General features: G+C 47.8%; 1 protein-coding gene across 1 annotated transcript; it reads right to left on the bottom strand.

The window, feature by feature from the left end:
* Positions 1-1,069: 1,069 nt before the first annotated feature.
* LOC136464146 (scarecrow-like protein 8) lies at positions 1,070-3,379 on the bottom strand. The gene has a single exon (XM_066463106.1). The coding sequence runs from the start codon at positions 3,213-3,215 to the stop codon at positions 1,323-1,325; it is 1,893 nt and encodes a 630-aa protein (XP_066319203.1). The 5' UTR covers positions 3,216-3,379; the 3' UTR covers positions 1,070-1,322.
* Between the last annotated feature and the right edge of the window lie 16,169 nt (positions 3,380-19,548).

A 19,548-nucleotide genomic window follows, 5' to 3' on the forward strand; every position in this document is an offset into this window, starting at 1 on the left:
TACACGCTTCCAGAAGCACCAGGGCAGCGCCATCTCCCGGTCAGGTATTCCACCATTCGTCGTGGATCTGCAGGTCCGGTCCATCACACCGTATCACCCTAGGTGGAAATAGAAAAGAAAGTGGCGCTAAATATGGGAAAGCCTCCTGACATGTAGAACTCTGCTAATATATTCATGTCGTCCCCTAAGCTTCTACGATGTAGGACGATGATCTGTGTGTGACGGACAAAAGTAAATGCAATGCATGAACGAAGTTTTAATGGTGGTTATGGGAAATTTGAATTTTTTACCTAGTTTATGAATTGTGTATGTTTGTATATAGGACATGTTTGTCTCCTGATCTGAAAGTTTTGCTTAAGATATACGTCCATCCCAGACGTTTATTTTTGAGCCTCTACTAGAGTTAGATCGACTCTTGAGCCCCTGTGATTAACGACCTGTCTGGGGGCAGCGGCTGGCCTCGACGAGAACCGTTGAGGGCTTGATGAGACTGACCGAAATAGGAGAGAGAGAGAGAGAGAGAGAGAGAGACATATGAGATCCGGTGAGCTCGTCAGTGGTCACGTACTCACGTCTGAGCACGCCGGGGTAGAAATTCGTATAGTCCGACAAGATATGAGGGGACTTGTCACCGAAAGCGCCCATGCCATGGGCCTGCGTGTCAGGAAACCACAGGTCAAGGGACACGGTCGCAGTGGGCTGGGCCCATTGCAACACATATTTGCCACCGGTTTAGCACCTGAACTGCTAGTACAGTACAGAAACTCAGCGTTGACAGCAAAGGATGTAACACGCGATAAATGCCATTCAATCAGCGTCATCAGCAGTGATGTTACCTACATATTTACGTTTACAAGGAAACAAAGCTATCCAGTATTCTACTTTATGCTGCCTAAGATCACAGTTAGGTTTAAGCAGGTGAGAGCGCTTGAAGTTGAAGGAAAGCGAGCGCACGAGACGCGATTGCTAGGCTCTGTTGCCGGGCGCGCTACAGGCGCGGGCAGAAAACAACACCAGCAAGGCAGCAAGTAGCCACGCATCCAAATCGAGCCCACAGGAGATGGTCGGATAGCAATAGCAACCACGAATGGTGCAACCAATTACTACTACAATATTCAACTACCAGTGGCCATGGAAAAAACAGTTACTAGTGCTACAATATTCAACTACCAGTGGCCGTAAAGAATTCAGAGAGATTATTACAACTACTAGGCATTCTTGGATGCACAACGGATGTTCCTGAGGTACTCTGATGGATCGGTGGCGGTAACAATGCTGTAACCGGGAGATGATGAGCTCATCCATCACCAAGCGTGCTACGTCTAACGCCAGGCGGAGGCGACGGTGACCACGCGCCCCATCCAGCCGACCCCGAGCCGGCCGCTGTCCAGCTTCACGTCGAACCCCGGACGTAGCCGTGCCCTGACGCGGTCGGCGACGCCCTGCCCGATCGCCACGGGCCGCAGCCCCGCCATGCCGAACCGGGCGCGCCACTTGCCGAACACCTCGCACCGCTCCACCCGGTCGGGGCCCTCCCGCGCCATGGCGTTGGCCGCCTTGTTCGCCAGGGCCGTCTCGGCCTGGGCCCTCTGCGCGCTGTCGCGGGCCAGGGTCGCGTCCAGAGACTCCAGCACCGCGCCGTAGTGCGCGCACGCATCGGCAAACCGCGCCGCCAGAGGCGCCGTGTTGGCGTTAAGCTCCTGCTCCACGAGCGTCACCACGCGCGGGCACAGCGCGCGCACGCCGCGGAGGAGCTCGTCGCGCGGGTTCTCCGGGGACACGCTCTCGTCTGGGACGCGCGACAGAACGAACGCCAGGTTCACCACCAGCGCATCCCCTCCTGGCTCGCACCCGAGCCTCGACGCCTCGAGCTCTCCAGCAACGCAGCTGACTGTTTTGAACCGGAAATCCAGCCCTGCCTGCTGGGCGTGCCTCTTGAGCCGCTGCTCCGTGGCCGGGAGCGCCTGCGCTAGAGCCGGCGTGAACGGCGACGTGGGGTCGGCGACGGCCGTGACCTTGAGACATGTGCCGGCCACGCGGCGGCTGGAGAGGGCTTGGATGAGGGCGATATGCTGCGCGACGCTAACGTCGAAGTCGATCAGGTGGATGACGCGCTGGTCGGCCACGGCGTCGAGGATGGCGAGGTTGGCACCGTGGAGGGCGAGGCCGAAGCAGGGGGAGACGTCGTGCAGGAGCTGGCATGCCGCACGCTGCTCGGCGCCGCATAGGACCGCGAGGTGTTGAGGCGCGGGCGGTCGTCCGATGCGGGAGGACAGGGCGGCCGCCATCATGGCCACCAGCCTCTGTTCCGCGTCCCCGCGCGGGTTTGCGGCAACCTTCAGGACCGCGAGGTGAGCGGCCGCCGCTGCGTGGTTGCCGTCGGCGATGGCGGCGGCGGCCTCGGACAGCAGCTGGCGCCACGAGGCTGTCGAGGTCGGCGGCGAGCTGGACGCTGCCGACGAAGCCGCGGACGACGAGGAGTTCGACGGAGACCTTATTGACACGGCAGACGCGGTGTTGTGGTTGTTGGGAAGAGACGTCAAAGGCGCGGCGGTGATGGAATTGAGCTCCTGTATCGTGTCCCCCCACGCAGAGCTGGTGACCGTGGAGCCACATGCACTCCCCGTCGCCTCTGCCTCGCCGTCGTCGTTGTCGTCGTCGCCGAGTAGGTGCTTCTCCAGCTCCTGCAACAACACCAGCTCTCTGGCCGCCGAGCGACCCGCAGCCGGCACCCTGGCCACGGCCTGCGGAGGCGCGGACGTTGCAGCCACCATCTGCCGCTGCAACATATGCGACGGCGGCGTCTCCATGTGCGACGCGGTGGTGAGCGACGACAGCGTCGACGACGGCTGCGGCGAGAGCCCGGCAAAGCCCGTTGAAGGCGGCCTGGAGGAACCCGAGGTCCGCGCGGTGGCGGCCCCCGCCAGCACGGACCCGATGTCGATCGGCGGGTGCGCGACCTGCGACTGCGCCGCGACGCGCTGCCTCACCGCGCGCAGGTACAGCGCCTGCTGCCACCTCTCCACCTCGCCATGGCTCCTCTTAAGCACCCGGCCGCTCGCCACGGCCGCAACGTCCTGTCGAGGCGGCAGCAGCTGCTGCTGCGGCGGCGGAGGTTGCCTCTTCAGCGCCGGCGCCTCCGCGGCCGATCCGGCGCCGTAGGCGTAGGCGTACCCACGGCGAGGGTCGCACCACGGCGCGCCAGCGGGGTCCATGCCGCCGGCGAAGCCCAGAGCAAAGCAAGAGCTGCGGAGACACCGCACGGGAGCAGGCAAGGAAAGCGCGAGAGAGAACGAATGATGACAAGAGGATGGGACGAATCTACCGTGCAGGGAGGAGGAAATAGTATGGAATCCCGTAGCGAAAACCCGGGCGTGCACATTCAATTCCTTGCTCCGCTAATAAAGCGCCTGCCTTTCGCAGCCCACCCTGACGGTATACTTTCCCCGGTGCGAACCAGAGGCTTTGCTTTGCTTGGGATCCGACGCCAACGCCGGTGTTGTTGTCAAAAAAAAAAAAACGCCGGTGCGGCAGTAACGAGTGACGCTGACGGCGTGGCCGTGGCCGCGTGGGGCCGCGCCTGCGGGCTGCGGTTGGGGAAATTGACCGATCGGTGGGTCTGGGGGCGGCCAGGTTTTTTTACCTTGGACGGGGGATCCAATCGTCGAGGTCGACGGGGTCATCAGTCCCTGTTCGGGCCAGGTTTTGATGCGAAAATACGCTCGGGGATGGTGAGGCTGCCGGTTACGCACGTGAGGCGGTCTAAAACGCAAGACTCGTGGCGGAATTCAAACATTTAGGTTTTCAACATAATAGCTATAGCCTTCAACAGAGTACCTATATGAAAGATTTATTTTGAATGTTATGAGAGGTATAATTTAAATTTGAGTATCATCTCTCCTGAAGATCCATTTGCAGAAATGATTATCTTTTGGGTCTTGTGGTTGGAGAAGAAAAAAATAGATATTGAATTTTTTACCTGTAACGTTATCTAAAGGAAAAATAGATCTTGTATTTTGAATGGTGGTTGTTGAAGACAGTCAGCAATGACGAGGTGCGTTTTCTCAAGGGAAAAATGACGAGGACGGGCCAGGTGAAATGGACTCGTGACGTGATGAGGTGGTGGTGTGGAGGGATGGGGAAACGGGGAGCGGAGAGAGAGACGTCACGTCAAAGCTATGATCCTCGTCGGGACGCCCCCGTCTCTACGGGTGCCCACACACCTGCCGGTGACGGTGCTCTAAAGTCCGGACGCCACGCCACCGGCTGAGGTTAGAAAAAAATTATACAGACATAGACGACACACACCAAGAAAGATTATCAAATTAACCTTACAGGTCGTCTGGATCTTTTTATTTTTGGCTAAATTAAAATCTACTCTACAAAGCAGGCTATTGGCTTAGAATTTAACATTCTAGAATTTTCTAAACTTTACAGTAGATACCAGTCTATCTTAAATTCACGAATGAGAGATATAAGTAGATTCCGTGGACCCACACACTCTTATTTCTGCCCTGCACCTTGTACACGTTCTTTCAGCTCACTCATTTACAACAACAGTTCAGCCAGCAGACAAGTATTTCCCCCCATGTGGCCACTAGCAACACACAAGTATGTTCTGCATGGGGCCATGCTAACTTGATGAATATGTGCTTAATTGTGATGCTTGAAATGGACTTAATTCCAGAGATCCAAAAGGACTATAGTATTTCTTCAGGGAAAATACATTGGTGTTTCTCATGAATGATCGCATACACCCGGTGTCTTATAACCACGAAATGATTGAACAACCAACACATACAATAATAATATCACTATTGGAAACTTGAATTGCTATGTGGGTGACGAATTTTTCTGTGCGTTTTTTTCGGTACGCACAGAAAAATTACGATTATTCTGTCGGTTCCAAAATATCCCGACAGAAAAATACGAAAACCCACAGAATAATTGTATGATTTTTCTATGCGTGACAATACACACACGGAAAAATCAGCACTCACAGAAAAATACAATTTATTCTGTCGGTTCTTTAAAAATGCATAGAAAAAAAATATATGCACGCATAGGATAAATAAAAAAACAAGTCCTAACCCTAACCCGCCGGCCGCCGCCCCCAAACACCCTCGCGGACTCGCCTGCTCGGCCCTCCTCTCCCTGCCCCCGCTCCCTCTCACTGCCTCCCGCCGGCAGCCGGCCCTGGCCCCTCCCCTCCTCTCCTCCTGCCGGCAGCCGGCCCCTGCCCCCTCCCCTCCTTGCCCCGTGCCGCCCCGGATCCACCGCCTCCTCTCCTCCCGCCGGCGGCCAGCTCCTCCCCTCCTCTCCTCCCGCCGGCGGCCGGACCCGGCCCCTCCCCTCCTTGCCCAGCACTGTCCCGGATCTGCCGCCTCCTCTCCTCCCGCTAGCGGTCGGCCCCTCCCCTCCTCTCCTCCCACCGGTGGCCGGCCCCGGCCCCTCCCCTCCTTGCCCCGCGCCGCCCTAGATCCACCCACGGTGGCCGTCCCCGGCCAGAGCGCAGCGCGGCTGGGCTCCACCGGTGGCAGGCGCCGTGCCTGCTCACCGGTGCTGCCTCCTCCCGTAGTCCGCGTCAGTTCTTGTGCTCCACGAAACCCTAGCTCCTGTGGTCCAGGACCTCGGCTCCCTCTCTCCAGATTTGGTGGCGCACTGGGCGGGCATACTGCTAGTCCTCGTCCTAGAGGGCTTGGATTGTGCAGTGGCGTTCCACGAAACCCTAGCCCGTCGCTTTTGCCTAGGTGCGATCTTCGCTATTCCATGATGAAATGCAGAACAATATAGCTATCTTGCATATCACATTCTTTCATGTAAAACATCAGTCACATTTTTCATTGTTTAATTAAAGAAACTTCAAGTACTAAGAAGCACGTAAAATCAGCAAGCGATTGTGAATTAATTTACCATGCTTCACGGAAGATCCTTCTCACATGGAATATTATGGGTTCAACTTCTAGAAGAATGTTCTTCTCCTCTATTGTTAGTTCAAACCGTTGTCTTGGTGGAGGTGGACCCCTCTCATCCGGTCTCCTTGGGGTCTCCCAGGATTGTTTCTTTGGCTGCTCCAGTTACCAGATTTGGCACCCCATCCATCTGCTTTCCAGTCCTTGTTACTAGAATCAGTTGTCTCTTTCCATTGAGCAGTACCTTGTGAGTTATCAGCAGGCACAACATTCCAGCCATCCTAAGAATCTGATTGCTTAGCATCCGAATTGCCCACTGGTGTTGCAGCCAGATTATCCTAGGAGTCTTCTACGGTAGAATTTGGGGCCTTATCTGCTACATTGTCCCAAGAATCATTCTATGCATCATTCTTCTGGATTGTCACGTTACTCCATGAATCTTGCTGTGAATCAAGATCCTTTATGGCTACTACTTTGTCCCATGAACCATCCTGAGCGTTGTTATTGCGAGTTGCACTGTTAACCCAAGAATCCTGTAGTGAATCAGTGTTATCCCATGGACTTTCATTTGATTTCTCTATATTCCATGTGTCTGATTCTTTTGGGACTTTTAGATGCTCATCAGACTCCATCTTATCTTTCTCACCCCAACTGGATCCTGCATTAGACTTGGCATTTGGTCTTCCAATTCCATCTCCAGCATTCCAAGCATTGCCTAATGGTGGCATCACATTGTTATAGGAGGAATCATGATCAGCATTTGTCTTCTTCCATTTGTAAGTGCTTGGCTGCTCCTCCCATTGGCAGTTACCATCTGCCTTCTTTTTGCCCCTGGCATTTCCCCACGTGTCCTGATCTACATTCAAACTCTGCCCATTCCAGTTGCTGGGATGCTCCCAATTGCCATGGCCATCATTAGACTTCTTCTCCCAGGCACCATAACCTCTATCTCCTTTTCTTTTGTCCCATGTATTTTCTGATTTGCTCCATGGGTCATTTTTATTTGATGCCTCGGGAGTGCTGGACTTCTTCTCTCAATTATCATCACCTGCATCTGAATCCATTTTAGCACCCTTATCAGCCCAAGTATCCATTTCAGCTGGTTGTCCAGATACAGTTGCCTCGCCTGTTGGCTTCTCGGTGCTCTAGCCTCCCCAATCAGTGGAATTGTCATGCACCTTAGCATGCACTTCCCATGAATTATCTTGATCTGCTGGCTTTGCAGCCGCTCCACCTCCACTACTCAGCCTCCCCAATCAGTGGAATATTTTGTGAGTTTTCATTTCCATTTAGGTAGATATAGCAATTTAAGATGCTCTACTGTGGGTTATGATTATCTTTTCCTTTAATTAAATCAGTTTGTTAGCTCGCTTCATGGAGATATTATATGTTCAGCGGCCAATTTCAATTTGACAGTTTACCTTGTTCCAGATAGTTCACTGACTGTGTTAGTGGACTCCCAAAAGATCTGCTCTACACTTTAGTAACCTACCCTGATCTTATTAGTTAGTTGTTTCTCTACGAGTGCTAGCTTTGCAGCCTGCATTCTTAGATTGCAATTTTAGCACCTTATGAGTGCCTGTGATGAATCAAGTTTCCATTAGAGAACTTCTGCACTTTAGCACCTTATGAGCTGGTACTTGGGATATTTTGTTCTGTTTGCTGCTTAACTAGGATGAGTGAAGCTTCCTTTCTTCAATTACCTTTTGCCATAAGGACTACTCTGAACTTTGGTAGCTATATGATGTAATTTTCTGTTCTATTTTCTGCAGTGCGTTCTATTTTCCTTGCTGTTTTTCAGTAGATGGCATTCGGTGCAAATCAAATTGGCTTGTGACCTGAGATGAAAGGTACTGAGCAGTCTCCACTATGCTCAATAAAAAGGCAAACTTCTTACAATACTAGTGTTTTTTTGTTGACTAAAAATATGTCTTTACTTAACAGGTAGAGATGGAGTGAAAGGTGAAGCAGTTTACTATTGGTTAAACAAGAAAAAATAGTTATTTTGTTTTCCATATCCATATTTGTGAATTCATTGTATTATTCATGTTGAACAAGTTGATAACTACATATCATATTTGTATATATGATATATGTGCTAATAGATCATACTGATTCCATTTTTGACATCAAGTGTTGACTCCATTCATGCTGGACTACTGATTTCTATGTATTATTTGAATGCTATATGCTTCTATGAAAATTATATTAAATATATCATTTTCTATGAGAGAGATATATTAAAGGTCTACTGCTCTTTTTTCTGTGAGGATGGCTATACAGAACCATTATTTTTAGTTTGGGTAAAAGGAATTTTTCTGTGAGTTAGCCTAACCGACAGAAAAATACATGTTTTTTGTGTGTGTTTGTTTCTTTTTTTCTGTGTGGATATCCACACAGAAAAATTAGTTTTAATCTGGGTGAACGTGATTTTTCTGTGCGTGTAAGACCGACAGAAAAACTATTTCTGACGGCGAACCGACAGAAAAATTCGATTTTTCTATCATTCTATTTCTGTGTGTTATTTTCTTACAGTACACCGTCAGAAAAATATTTTTATGTGGGTATTTGCATTTTTTTGTGGGTTTTTGCATGCACAGGAGTATTCGAGTTTCCAGTAGTGTATGTTGTCTTTTAAGTTGTCTTATAGTAATTCAATTATCCTTAATTTATGCAATTAAGAAAGAAAGTTTATGATTTGCATGTCAACATTGAATCGTACAATGGTGAATAGTTGTCTCATAGTCCTAAATTTTTATTCACGAGGGGTTTACTTTGCAAAACTCCACTACTTTCTCTCAGGATTCTCTCTCTCCTCCATATCATAAAAAAATCATACCTGCTATTGCATGAGATGGCCTTTTATGACTGTTAATATGTAGCAATATACCTGCCCTTATTATATGAGGGTATAGTCATTATATTCATTTGTGTGAGACACCTGTGATACAAAAATACTACTGGTCTATAACCATTAGTATTAGCAAATTTTGAGTGACGGTATGTGCACTCAGTTGGCATTATCTAGTTCCGCTTTTGAGTGTAATTACTTGTTTACTTCTACTAAATATCACTCACTGGTCACTTTCACTGCAAGTAGGAAGAATTAAAGAGGTGGTAGAACGATAGTTTAGTCAATGCAAAATAATATTCTTTTGGGGAGTTAATCTCTCTGGAGGTTGCTTGTTGTGTTGGATGTATCGGACTTAGGTAGAAAAAGAAGTTTCCTTCCAACTACCTTTCAGACCGTCTCCCCTTCTAATTCCTCGAGTGCCATTCCACGTAATACATTTGTGTTTGTTTACATGTAAAAAGATATCTTTTTTCTCTCACAGCTATATATGTTTTACAAAATAACGTGTTGTTTTCACGTAATCAGCTAAGATTCATAAGCTATATTTAATTTTGGAGGGGAAAGCGTATCGAGCATAGTATATAAGCATCTTTTGTTCATTAAGTCGAATCCAAAGGGCTCTAGAATATTAATTGGTACGTTATGAATGTCATTGTCCACGTGTTCTCTACAACGACGGCTAGTGCATGGACGATTGGATGGCAATGTTCTCATCCGATGCTTTGGCACACCACTTGTATATAATATGCGTTTGAAATAACAATGGACACATTTCTTGGGTGTAGCAACTAATTAAGGGTATATTTGGATAACATGCACCGGTTGTTAGTCTAACTAAAGCTTAGATCAAAGTTTGATGGCTAAAGTTTAGAAGATTGAAATCGAGTCTTATGTTGTTTGGATACATATGGACTACTAGAGAAACTAATAATTAGTTACTTTAAACTAAAAAGATAGTCCACCATTTTTTCCACCCATTTGGATTGTATAGGACTAAACTTTAGTCCAGTTATCCAAACAAACTCTAACTAATGTTACTTATATAGTACTTCCTATCAAGCTTACGATTCGTGGGAGTATCACTGGTTTGTAGAAGAATCCAAACAGACTAACTAATTCTCTTGCATCCTTGCGCGGTGGTTTATATTGACATCATTGCTGACCTGTATTTGACATATTAAATTAATATGTTCACTTATTTCACTATTCTCAATAGAAACTTCAGACCAGTCTACACTCGTCTAATGTGGATTTAGGCTGTATATACGTAATTATTTAACACAGGTGAGAGTTGGTCTCTCTTTATAAATTTATGAAGCAATCTCATATGTCATGAATTTGCTGCAGACATCCATTGCTATTTTTTTTTCCCGGAAAAACTAGCGACGAGTGAATCACTAGTCAGTAGTTTGGTTCATTTTGTTCTCTCCTCGGAGACTATTGTTGGACAGGCCCTAGGTCATCTGAACTTTCCCCACACAAGGCATGTCGTTGCATGTTTTCTCTCCCGGCCTCTCTCTCTTATATTACTACGTAAACCGCCAATGACTTGTGGGTCCCTATATTATTGGACCTGGATCGAGAACGGCGTGTATTTCTTTGACAACAAGAACGGCAGTGGATTGATCGGGCGAGTGGTCAATGCATCCCATTCTGTGGCACCGGCCCGGTGGTGGCCCTACCTCGATCGCGCACGTAAGGATGGATCCGGATGTCTAGATATCCTAAACATCCGATATCCGTATCCGTTTTATCGTAAATATAGATATCCGTATCCGTATTCGTATTTGTATTCATATTCGATTTAAATATGGATGTTAAATGGATGTATTCGTATTTATTTTTCAAGTTTATTCTCTGTCCGATTCCATATCCGTATCCGACAAAAATATAAAATATCCGATAATATCCAGGAAGTACAAATTATTTTGAAACCATCTAAATCTTACAATTATGACTAATTAACTATGTAAATGACAATAAATTTAATATAACAGATGATATTTATTATTATTTAAAAGTTATCTAAGGCTAATATAATTTTAATATTATTAACAATATATAAATCTTGAGTTAAATTAATTTCAACATGGCTGATCATATAATTAGTATTTTATTTTATTTTGTATCATTTTAAAATTTATTTTTATTTATCTAAATTCAATAATTAATATATAATCTTTAATTTTATTATATGTAATATATTTAATTATTAAAATATTGATTAAAATATTTTATTTTTGGTAGTTGTCTTTATCCACGGTGTTATATAGCTATATGTTAAATCCCTTCATCCATAATGATTTTATTATATATACTATGAAACTATCAATAAGAAAATAGGTACATATGATCTTCAAAATCAAGTGGATATCCCAGTCCGAATCCGAATTTGAGATATCCGTTTTGTATTAGTATCCAATAATATCCGTATTCGTATTCATATTCGATTTAAAATATGACAATAATATCCGTATTCGTATTCATATTCGATTTAAAATATGACAAATAGTGCTATCCGTCCGGATCCCATCCGAATCCATCCCTGCATCCCTCGCTGGCTAGCTCCTGCCGGCTGGCTTTGTTGCTTGTCGTATTCGGTTTTCGTTTTGCCATTGCCCCTTCCCTCGTTGGCGCTAGTGAAAAGTGCCAGCGATCCCGTACCATCAACAGAGCTGAGTAGCTGACCACACACGCACGAAGAGAACCATGTCGCAACGTACGTGTCGTCCATGGATGGTTCCTACGCACGTACAGCTGCTAGTTTTGGTCTGAAACGATGAAACGAAGCCACTTCACTTGGACAAAACGCACAGGCACAGCTGTGGTTTTGGTCCAGCAGGAGCTGATGGTAATTACTAGTGATCATTCCCCTCAGAAAAGGTGCTGAAAATAAGAAGAAACAACGTACGTAACGCCTGTTCCGTTCAGCTGCTGTTCGTCAACATTCACAAATCTGAAGGCGGTGCCCGAACAGAGTGGTCAGCTCAGCTGCAAGCCTGCAACATTTTTCTACAGCCACCGTTACCCTGCATGTTTTCTACTTTTCCACGCGTCGGTACCTATCGAGACCGTTGGACCAGTAGGTTTCTCTTGTTCTTTTTTATTATTGTTTTTGAGTGGTGAGTTCTGGCTTTATGGCGTGTGCAAGACACGTCGCTTTTGGATTGGGTCGGACGCCAGCCAGTTCATGCAAAAATGAACAAGCAGCAATGAACACAAAGTCAACTCAAGCTCAAACGACAGGCCTCGGTCCGGGTAATAATGGCTACTGCTAGTACATCAACACGCAAAACCAGCACTAATTCCGTGTGGTTTCGGGTCATTTTGGTGGATAACACAGCAACCTTTGGCGATGGTGTGTTCAGTTTGCAGAAAGCATATATATATAGGATTGTTCTTTGAGAGACAAGGTAGACAGCGTCGTATCCACCGTAGGAGTAAGCTGTTGGAGAGAACAAGGAATCCTCCGCATGTGGACCGCCCTTCTGCAGGCCGTGTCCCAAGTGTCGGACGATGTTACGTCGCCACTCGCCAGCCAAGTGCTCGCTGAGGCAACCCACACTGCATGAACCGTAAGCTGGCTGCTGGCGCCAAACAAATCAAGAGAGAATCCATCCGAACCACAGCCCACAGCCACTTCGTAATCCATGATGCTTGTGCTACTTGGTTGGCTTTGGTGGCCTGCCACAACTGCTGGATCGTCCTGATCTTGTGTAAGAGTACTGTACGTTTGTACTATATGTAGGGATGATAGACGAATCTCACTTGCCCAGCCGCCTCCAAAGAGTCCAAATGCGAATCCGTGGAGGGTGACGGGTTGCGGCGACAACGAATTGAGTCCATCAGTGTGCGGCGGCGGAGGCGATCGACGGTAGTAAGTTGCTAGTGGTGGCCGGCAGCACCTAGCGTGCTGGCACGATATGGGCCTAGCTTAGGAGTCGTAGCTAGCTAGCTAGCTTATGATCCAGGCCGATGCTTTGCTGCATAAGGCGCGTCAATGATCAGTGGCAAAGCACAACTCGATCCCTACCACCGTTCTCTAGTGACGAGCGAGGTAAAAATAAAAGCCGCCCCCGAGCGCCGGCCGGCGGCGGTACTTGCTAGTGGCTTGCCTGGAATTCAATGGATTTTCTAGCTGGAAAAACTGCCGACGCACTCCACGGGGGAGAAAATCCTCTTCCGTTGGCCCGCGGGCACAGGTAAAATTAACGGCAGAAGCCAAGGAGGAGCCGGAGGCACACGCGGCGGCGGCGGCGGCGCGCGCATGCGCATGCCATGACATGCAGAGGCGAACTTGTGTGCCTGGGCGGTCATCAAATTAGGCGGCAGACCGCAGCAGATGAAAGGAGGCCGTAGCAGACGGCTGACTGATCTGAAGATTTTTTTTAAAATTTTAACACTTTTTAAACTATTTTCAAATATAACACTATTTATTTTTTTAAAAAACTAATATTTTTTGTCGTGCCTATTCGTATGACGCGTCAAAATCACTTTGCTGCGCTATGTATGGGGACACGGCAGGAGCGGCGACGTGGCAGCAACCAAGACTGCTGAACGCTGACGTGGCCAGAGCTACCCCAGCTAGCGGAAGCTTAGCTGGAAGTGCCCCTAAACCTACTACTAGGGGTCTAGTTGGGGCTAACCGGCTAGGGAGCAGCAGCGCGCAGCCGTAGCGGTATGTGCCGGCCTGCCGGTTGGCCTTGCAAGCCCATTCCAGCCTATCCTAGCCTAGCCTAGTATAGAGCACTAGCCAGGCATGCATAACGGAAATTGGCAACTGCATGCGCAACGGCTCGCCGGCCACGTCCTGAACCCTGAGGCCCTGACCTCTGCTCGCCTGCTTGTCTTGCCGTGGGCCTTGCCGCGACATGCACCGTGGCGTGTAGGTGAAGCGCCCAGATCCACGGCGCGACAGTCCCAGCCACGTTAGCGTTCAGCGGTCCTGGTCGCTACCACGTCGCCGCTCATACCACGTCCCATGCATGGCGCGGCAACGTGATTTCACCGCGCTATGCGAATAGGCGCGGCCAAAATGTTAGTTTTGAAAGAAAAAATAAACAATGTTATATTTGAAAATAGTTTTTAAAAAGTGTTAAAAAAAATCGGTCTGAATAAGGACGGGCAAACCGGCAAACTACGCAGGCGAGGCCAGGTCAAAGCCCCGTTCATTCCGGCTGTAACTTCAGGCCGCTAGTGGACGAGATGTGCATGTCCACGACCACAGTGATTTTGTCTAGTCCCGGTACGGTCGGGTTTTGCTTTGCAAAGTCCGGGTCACGTCACGTGCCACTGGCAATGGTTTGCACTCCAGAGTCCTGATAAGATTAGGCGGCTGAGAGAAGCTACAGATGCGACGACGCACCCAGAATTTTACGATTTTCTCCCCTTTCTTGTTTTACCTGTCCGCCGTTGCACGACGACGAAGACAGGAACTTAACAAAAGGTTATTAGTAGCACTAGCAACGCAGAGACAGACAAGTAGAATAGATGTGCATGAACGACGGATCGTGTAGTAGCGCTGCAGTGGTCCAGTCCAGTGGTCAGTGGACTGGACCACTGGGCGTATATGTATAGAAGGCAACCATGCATGTAACGGTATAAAGACTAGGAATTGTTGTGTAGTGGCTTCCTTTAGTTTTAAGGTTTTATTTGGAATGCAGGACTGCAAAAACACACGAATATGAAAACATAGAATTATGATAGAATCCATATACAAAATAGAGAATTAGAAAATATAAGAATTTTGTTGGAGATATTACTTGATTGAACCCCAGGAAACACATATGAATCTACTTCGATCCTACACAAGAGAGAAATAAACGAAGAGCTTACACAGGATTCCATTTTAATTTTCCATGTACTTTCGGCTTCTTAATCGTAGTGCCCGGACGTCCGGCGCATAGATGCATTTGGACGCCGCTCCCCTTTCCAAACCCATCCGCCCCCGTAGAATCGGATCGGAATAGAACGGAATAGAATTATGTCCACGGCACCCCTGTCCTCCGTTCCCCACCGCGCCCCTGTCCCCGTTCCCTAATGCACCCCGTTCCCCACTGCTCCCTTGTCCCAAAAGCACTAAACACTTCAAGTGCAACATCGCAAAAATATGTGAACTATGTAGTGTAATATCGGAAAATAAATACCGCAACATCGCAAAACTATGTAGTGCAACATCGAAAAATTGTGTACTGCAACATTTGAAAGTATGTACTGCAACATCTCAAGCAGCAGTACTGCAACATCGCAAAATCAAACATGAAACATGAAAAAATGGAAACAACTCAATAACCACCTTATAGTGCTGCAACATTTGAAAAATGTAATTTCAACAATTAAAATCCCCTATTGCAACAATCTCAACATTAGAACTCTCTTTCTGTAACACATGAATCGACCTATGCAACATTCAAAAATCATCTGTTGCAACATCCAAAAAAAACCATTGCAACACAGAGAAACAGCAAAAAAAGCGTACAAAACAGCAAGGGGATGGGTTTGAGGTGCAGGCTGCTCCAGCATCTGACTCATCACCTTCGAGTTCACTGGAGGGAGGAGGAAATAGGACTCCAGAGCTCACCAGAATCGTAGCCACCGCCGCGTCCCTCAGATTCAGAGGAGGAGGAGGGCTCAGATCCAGAGAAGAATCGACCTACCTCGTCGGAGCCGCCACTGTCGTCCTCGTCTCCAGTGGGGGGGAGCAGGAGCCGGGTCGCTGGGTAGCGTGGGGTAGCAATGGAGGTCGTGGAGTGGGGAGGGAGGGAGCACGGGCGGGAGGGCGGTAGCAAGCTGGTACGGGCGTGGTGTCCGTCGAGCGCGCCGCGGCAGTGAGCCGGAGGTCAGGATGAGAGAGCGAGCGGCAGAGTGGGCGCGTGGAGGCGGAGGCGCAGAGTGGGGATTGTTGTGAAATGACGACAGTACACCAACAGACGTCCTTCTACAGATGATCGCATCCGTCCGTACAAACAGTTAGAATTAGAGATTAGATTAGTAGTTAACTGTAGCACTACGAAGGGGCATGTCCCTTCGGTAGTGGACTATTCTAGTGAATAGTTACCTTTCCCGAACAGTCATGTCCGTACGACGTCCATACAATGTGACCCTTCATTTGTATATAATCCAAAGAGATCAATGAAACAGTTAGTTGTTCCCAAATCATTGTTCATTTCATTCACTTTCCAATACGTTATTAGTCACTTTCGCTCTTCAGGAACAGGAGAAGGAGAACGACAACAGAGGCACATATGCCTCTGCACCACCATCGGTAAGCATGGCAAAGATCAACTTACCGTCACATCTTGTTCGTGGCTTGCTCTTCGCCCTTCGTCGCGTCGACGGAGTTCGCCGTGGCCCGATCCGACACCACGACCACCATGGACAGCGCCGAAGCGTCTTTGAGCGCCTTGGGCCTCGCGTTCGTGGCAACATTGCCCATGGTCATGGCCATGGTCCTTTCGACCGCCTCTTCGACTCCGTTGTTCATGGCTTCGGTGCTAATGCAGTTCCTCACCGCCGATGGACTCCTGTTCGTGTCCGCCATGCTTCTCCTCCGTGCGATCTTTGTCTACAGAGCCAACCACCATCTCCTCGCCTTGGCTTGGACGGTGCCGGCCCCAGCAACGCTGCGCCTCCAGCGGATGAAGCCCCAGCGCCACCAGTCGTTGAAGCCCCGGCGCCACCCGTTGATAAAGTGGTTGCCGAGCCCGTCGCTATACTCGCGTACGTCCCCATGGAGCCGATGTCGCCAGTACCGGCACCGCCTCGCTACTGGTGTGACTTTTACAAGGAGTACACGCTGATGCCACACACGCTGGAGTACAACTACATGCTTCCATCGCCCACACCTGTCGATCCGACTCAAGTGGCGGCTGACAGTGGCATGCCCGGGGGCATCCTCAATCCTTGGATCTTCAACACCGTCTCCGCGCCGATGCTCCAGCAAGTGAAGACCGAGGATGAGGACATGGTGGCTACCCCCAGCGTCGGCAACCTCTTCAACCCTAGCGGCACGTGTGCGGCCAGGACCGGCGTCTTGCTGTACACCTTCTTCGATGCGGCTGGCCCCTTGGCTCCTCCTCTGAAGGCGACCCCGACACCGGCTTTTTCGCCCCACGACTCGCGCAGAAGCCACTACCCGCATGAAGGCGAAGGCCCTCCCGGGTCCTCCTCCGGCCTAGACACTACCGACCCCAACGCTCCAGCGCCTCCTCGGTCGCAAGACGTCGGTAGTGGGCAAGCACCCCCACCTCCGTCGCATCGGCGCCTGGGATCCAGTGGATCTCAACCTCCCGAGTGCGGAGGTCCTGAACATGGCGGTCAATGGTGGCGGCTTCTACTCCCCTGATGAGGGAGAGTCCTCTTCCAACTGAAGATGGTGAGCAGTGGCAGCACAGTGGAGCGCGGTGGCGAGGAGACAACCAGCGGCGGCAGCCTTCGAGATGGCAGCGGTGGCGAGCCGTTAGGGGCTGAAACCCTAACTGCCACCCGACCCCTCTTTTATGGGTTGCGCGCGCGATAATGGGCCGACCCAAGGCCGGTGCCCTGCCCTCCCTCCTCTCCCCTGTGCATGCCGACTAGACCTGCATGGGCCACAATCCAGGATGCCGATGGATTCAAGTTTGGCAAATCAAACTATTTACTATTTTCATCAATTTAATATTTTCAGCATTAATTCGTATAAGACTCTGTTAGTCTTTTATAATTATGTGCTGTAAAATCTAGTACTCTTGTGTTTAGTCGCTCACTTTAACTATAGTTATACTTGTGATATTTTATCATTGTAAAATATATCCATTTATGATATTATTCAAAGTATTTGTCCCTGTATGTATGGCAAATCTAATAAATAATATCCTTGTTATTGCGACCATGATCTTGCAAATTATTTATTCATTTATCACTTTTGCAATCGATCATTTTATTTAAGCCACTTTTATGCTTTTCGACTTTAAAGCATTACGCGCTTAAATAATGGATGCGACATTTTATGTATATTTTCTCATCAATTGTATAACGTGCATGTTCCCTATTTGTTTGGTGGCCATACACAAGGTAGCACCACTGTTGCTACTGCGGGATCTACACTAAGTAAACACTTAGTGACTATCCTCAACGTGCGTACCCAACATCACAAATTAGAACATTTGGTCTACATCTTTTTACAAAGATGACTACCATTAATTCGTATTACTATTGGCCATACACAAGGTAGCGCCATAGTTACTACTGTGGGATCTACACTAAGTCCACAACTTAGTGACTATCCTCAACATGCGTACCCAATTCGTTTGCGAATTGATCAAGGTCTACATCATTCTTGATGACTGCCTTAAGACGTGTTTATACAACTTGCATAATTACTTGGCGTCTACTGTTAATATAGACTATGCCCAAATTGAGGTCTACACTTTTATGGTGACTACCTCCATTATTTTATTATGCACATGAGATCTTTACACCATTAATAATACAAGATTTATCTTGTCTCTATTTTGCATCCCATAATTACAACACACCACAACATTTTAATAACTTAAAATGTTTTGATGGTTTGCTTTGTGTAGGATCAATGACCGTCAAAGAGTTTGATTTGCTTGCTCTAGATGGCCACAATTATCCCACATGGGCTGTGGACGTAAAGGTTAGGCTTGCGTCCCGTGGACTTTATCGAGCTGTGTTACCATCCGAAGAGGGTGTTGCACCACTTGATGATCAACATGTATACACGGCCCTATATCTCATTAGAAGCCATATTTATCCTGAGCTTAAGGCTGAATACTTGTTGGAAGAGAACCCACGAAATCTATGGAATTCTCTTAAGCAGCGCTATGAATAATAAAAGGCACTTGTCCTACCTGCGGCCAACTATGAGTGGACGCAACTTCGCTTACAGGATTTCAAAACTGTGAGTGATTACAACCATGCTGTTCATAGGATTTGCTCAAAGTTGCAATTCTACGAGAAAGAACCTACAAATGCGGATAAAATAGAAAAGACTTTGTCTACTATGCTTTCCTCTAAAAGGATTCTTCAACAACAATACCGTGAAAGGCGTTTCCAGGTTTATTCTGAGCTTATACAAACTTTACTTGAGGTCGAAAAACATTCTGAACTTATGGTTTAGAATAATCAGCAGCGCCCCGTAGGGTCTGCTCCATTGCCTGAAGTACATGCCTACACTCAGAATAAACCCAAATTTGATGGTGGACTTTCTAAGACCCATCCTCAGGGAAATTCAAAGAAAGGTAAAAAAACAACGGAAACACAATAAGAAATCCCAAACTTGTGTCTCCAACAAGGGTAAGAACATTTCCAAACACAGGAATGACAAACCTGTGTGTCAGAAGTGTGGTTGTTATAACCATATTACAAAGAAATGGCGTACCCCAAGTCATCTTATTGATCTCTACTTAAAGTCTGTGGGTCGCGGACGTGCTGCACCAGGATAGAAGTATGAAGCCCACTTCAACATTCGATCTGACATCACCAGAAATGAGGCTGGTTGTTCACAACAAGTTCCAATGAAACCAAGCAACAACAACATACGAGGAGGCGAGGATCTTACTGATACGGGGAATATGATCGTGGAATATGCATCCAACGACATATTTGGAGACTTTGAATAGGCTCTCAATCCCTTAGATTCTCATGTCTTTATGTCCTAGTGATTATAATAGTTAAAATAATTATGTCCTATGTGTTGTAAATATTTAATAATGTCATCACTATTTAGTTTGAATACCAAATAAATGTATTATACACATTTGATGTATTGTACACATT

Source organism: Miscanthus floridulus, chromosome 7, assembly GCF_019320115.1.
Source record: "Miscanthus floridulus cultivar M001 chromosome 7, ASM1932011v1, whole genome shotgun sequence".
NCBI classification, from domain to species: Eukaryota; Viridiplantae; Streptophyta; class Magnoliopsida; order Poales; family Poaceae; genus Miscanthus; species Miscanthus floridulus.

What these genes read in the sequence shown, in the direction of transcription:
- LOC136464146 (XM_066463106.1), bottom strand. Translation starts at nt 3,215, where the DNA reads ATGGACCCCGCTGGCGCGCCGTGGTGCGACCCTCGCCGTGGGTACGCC.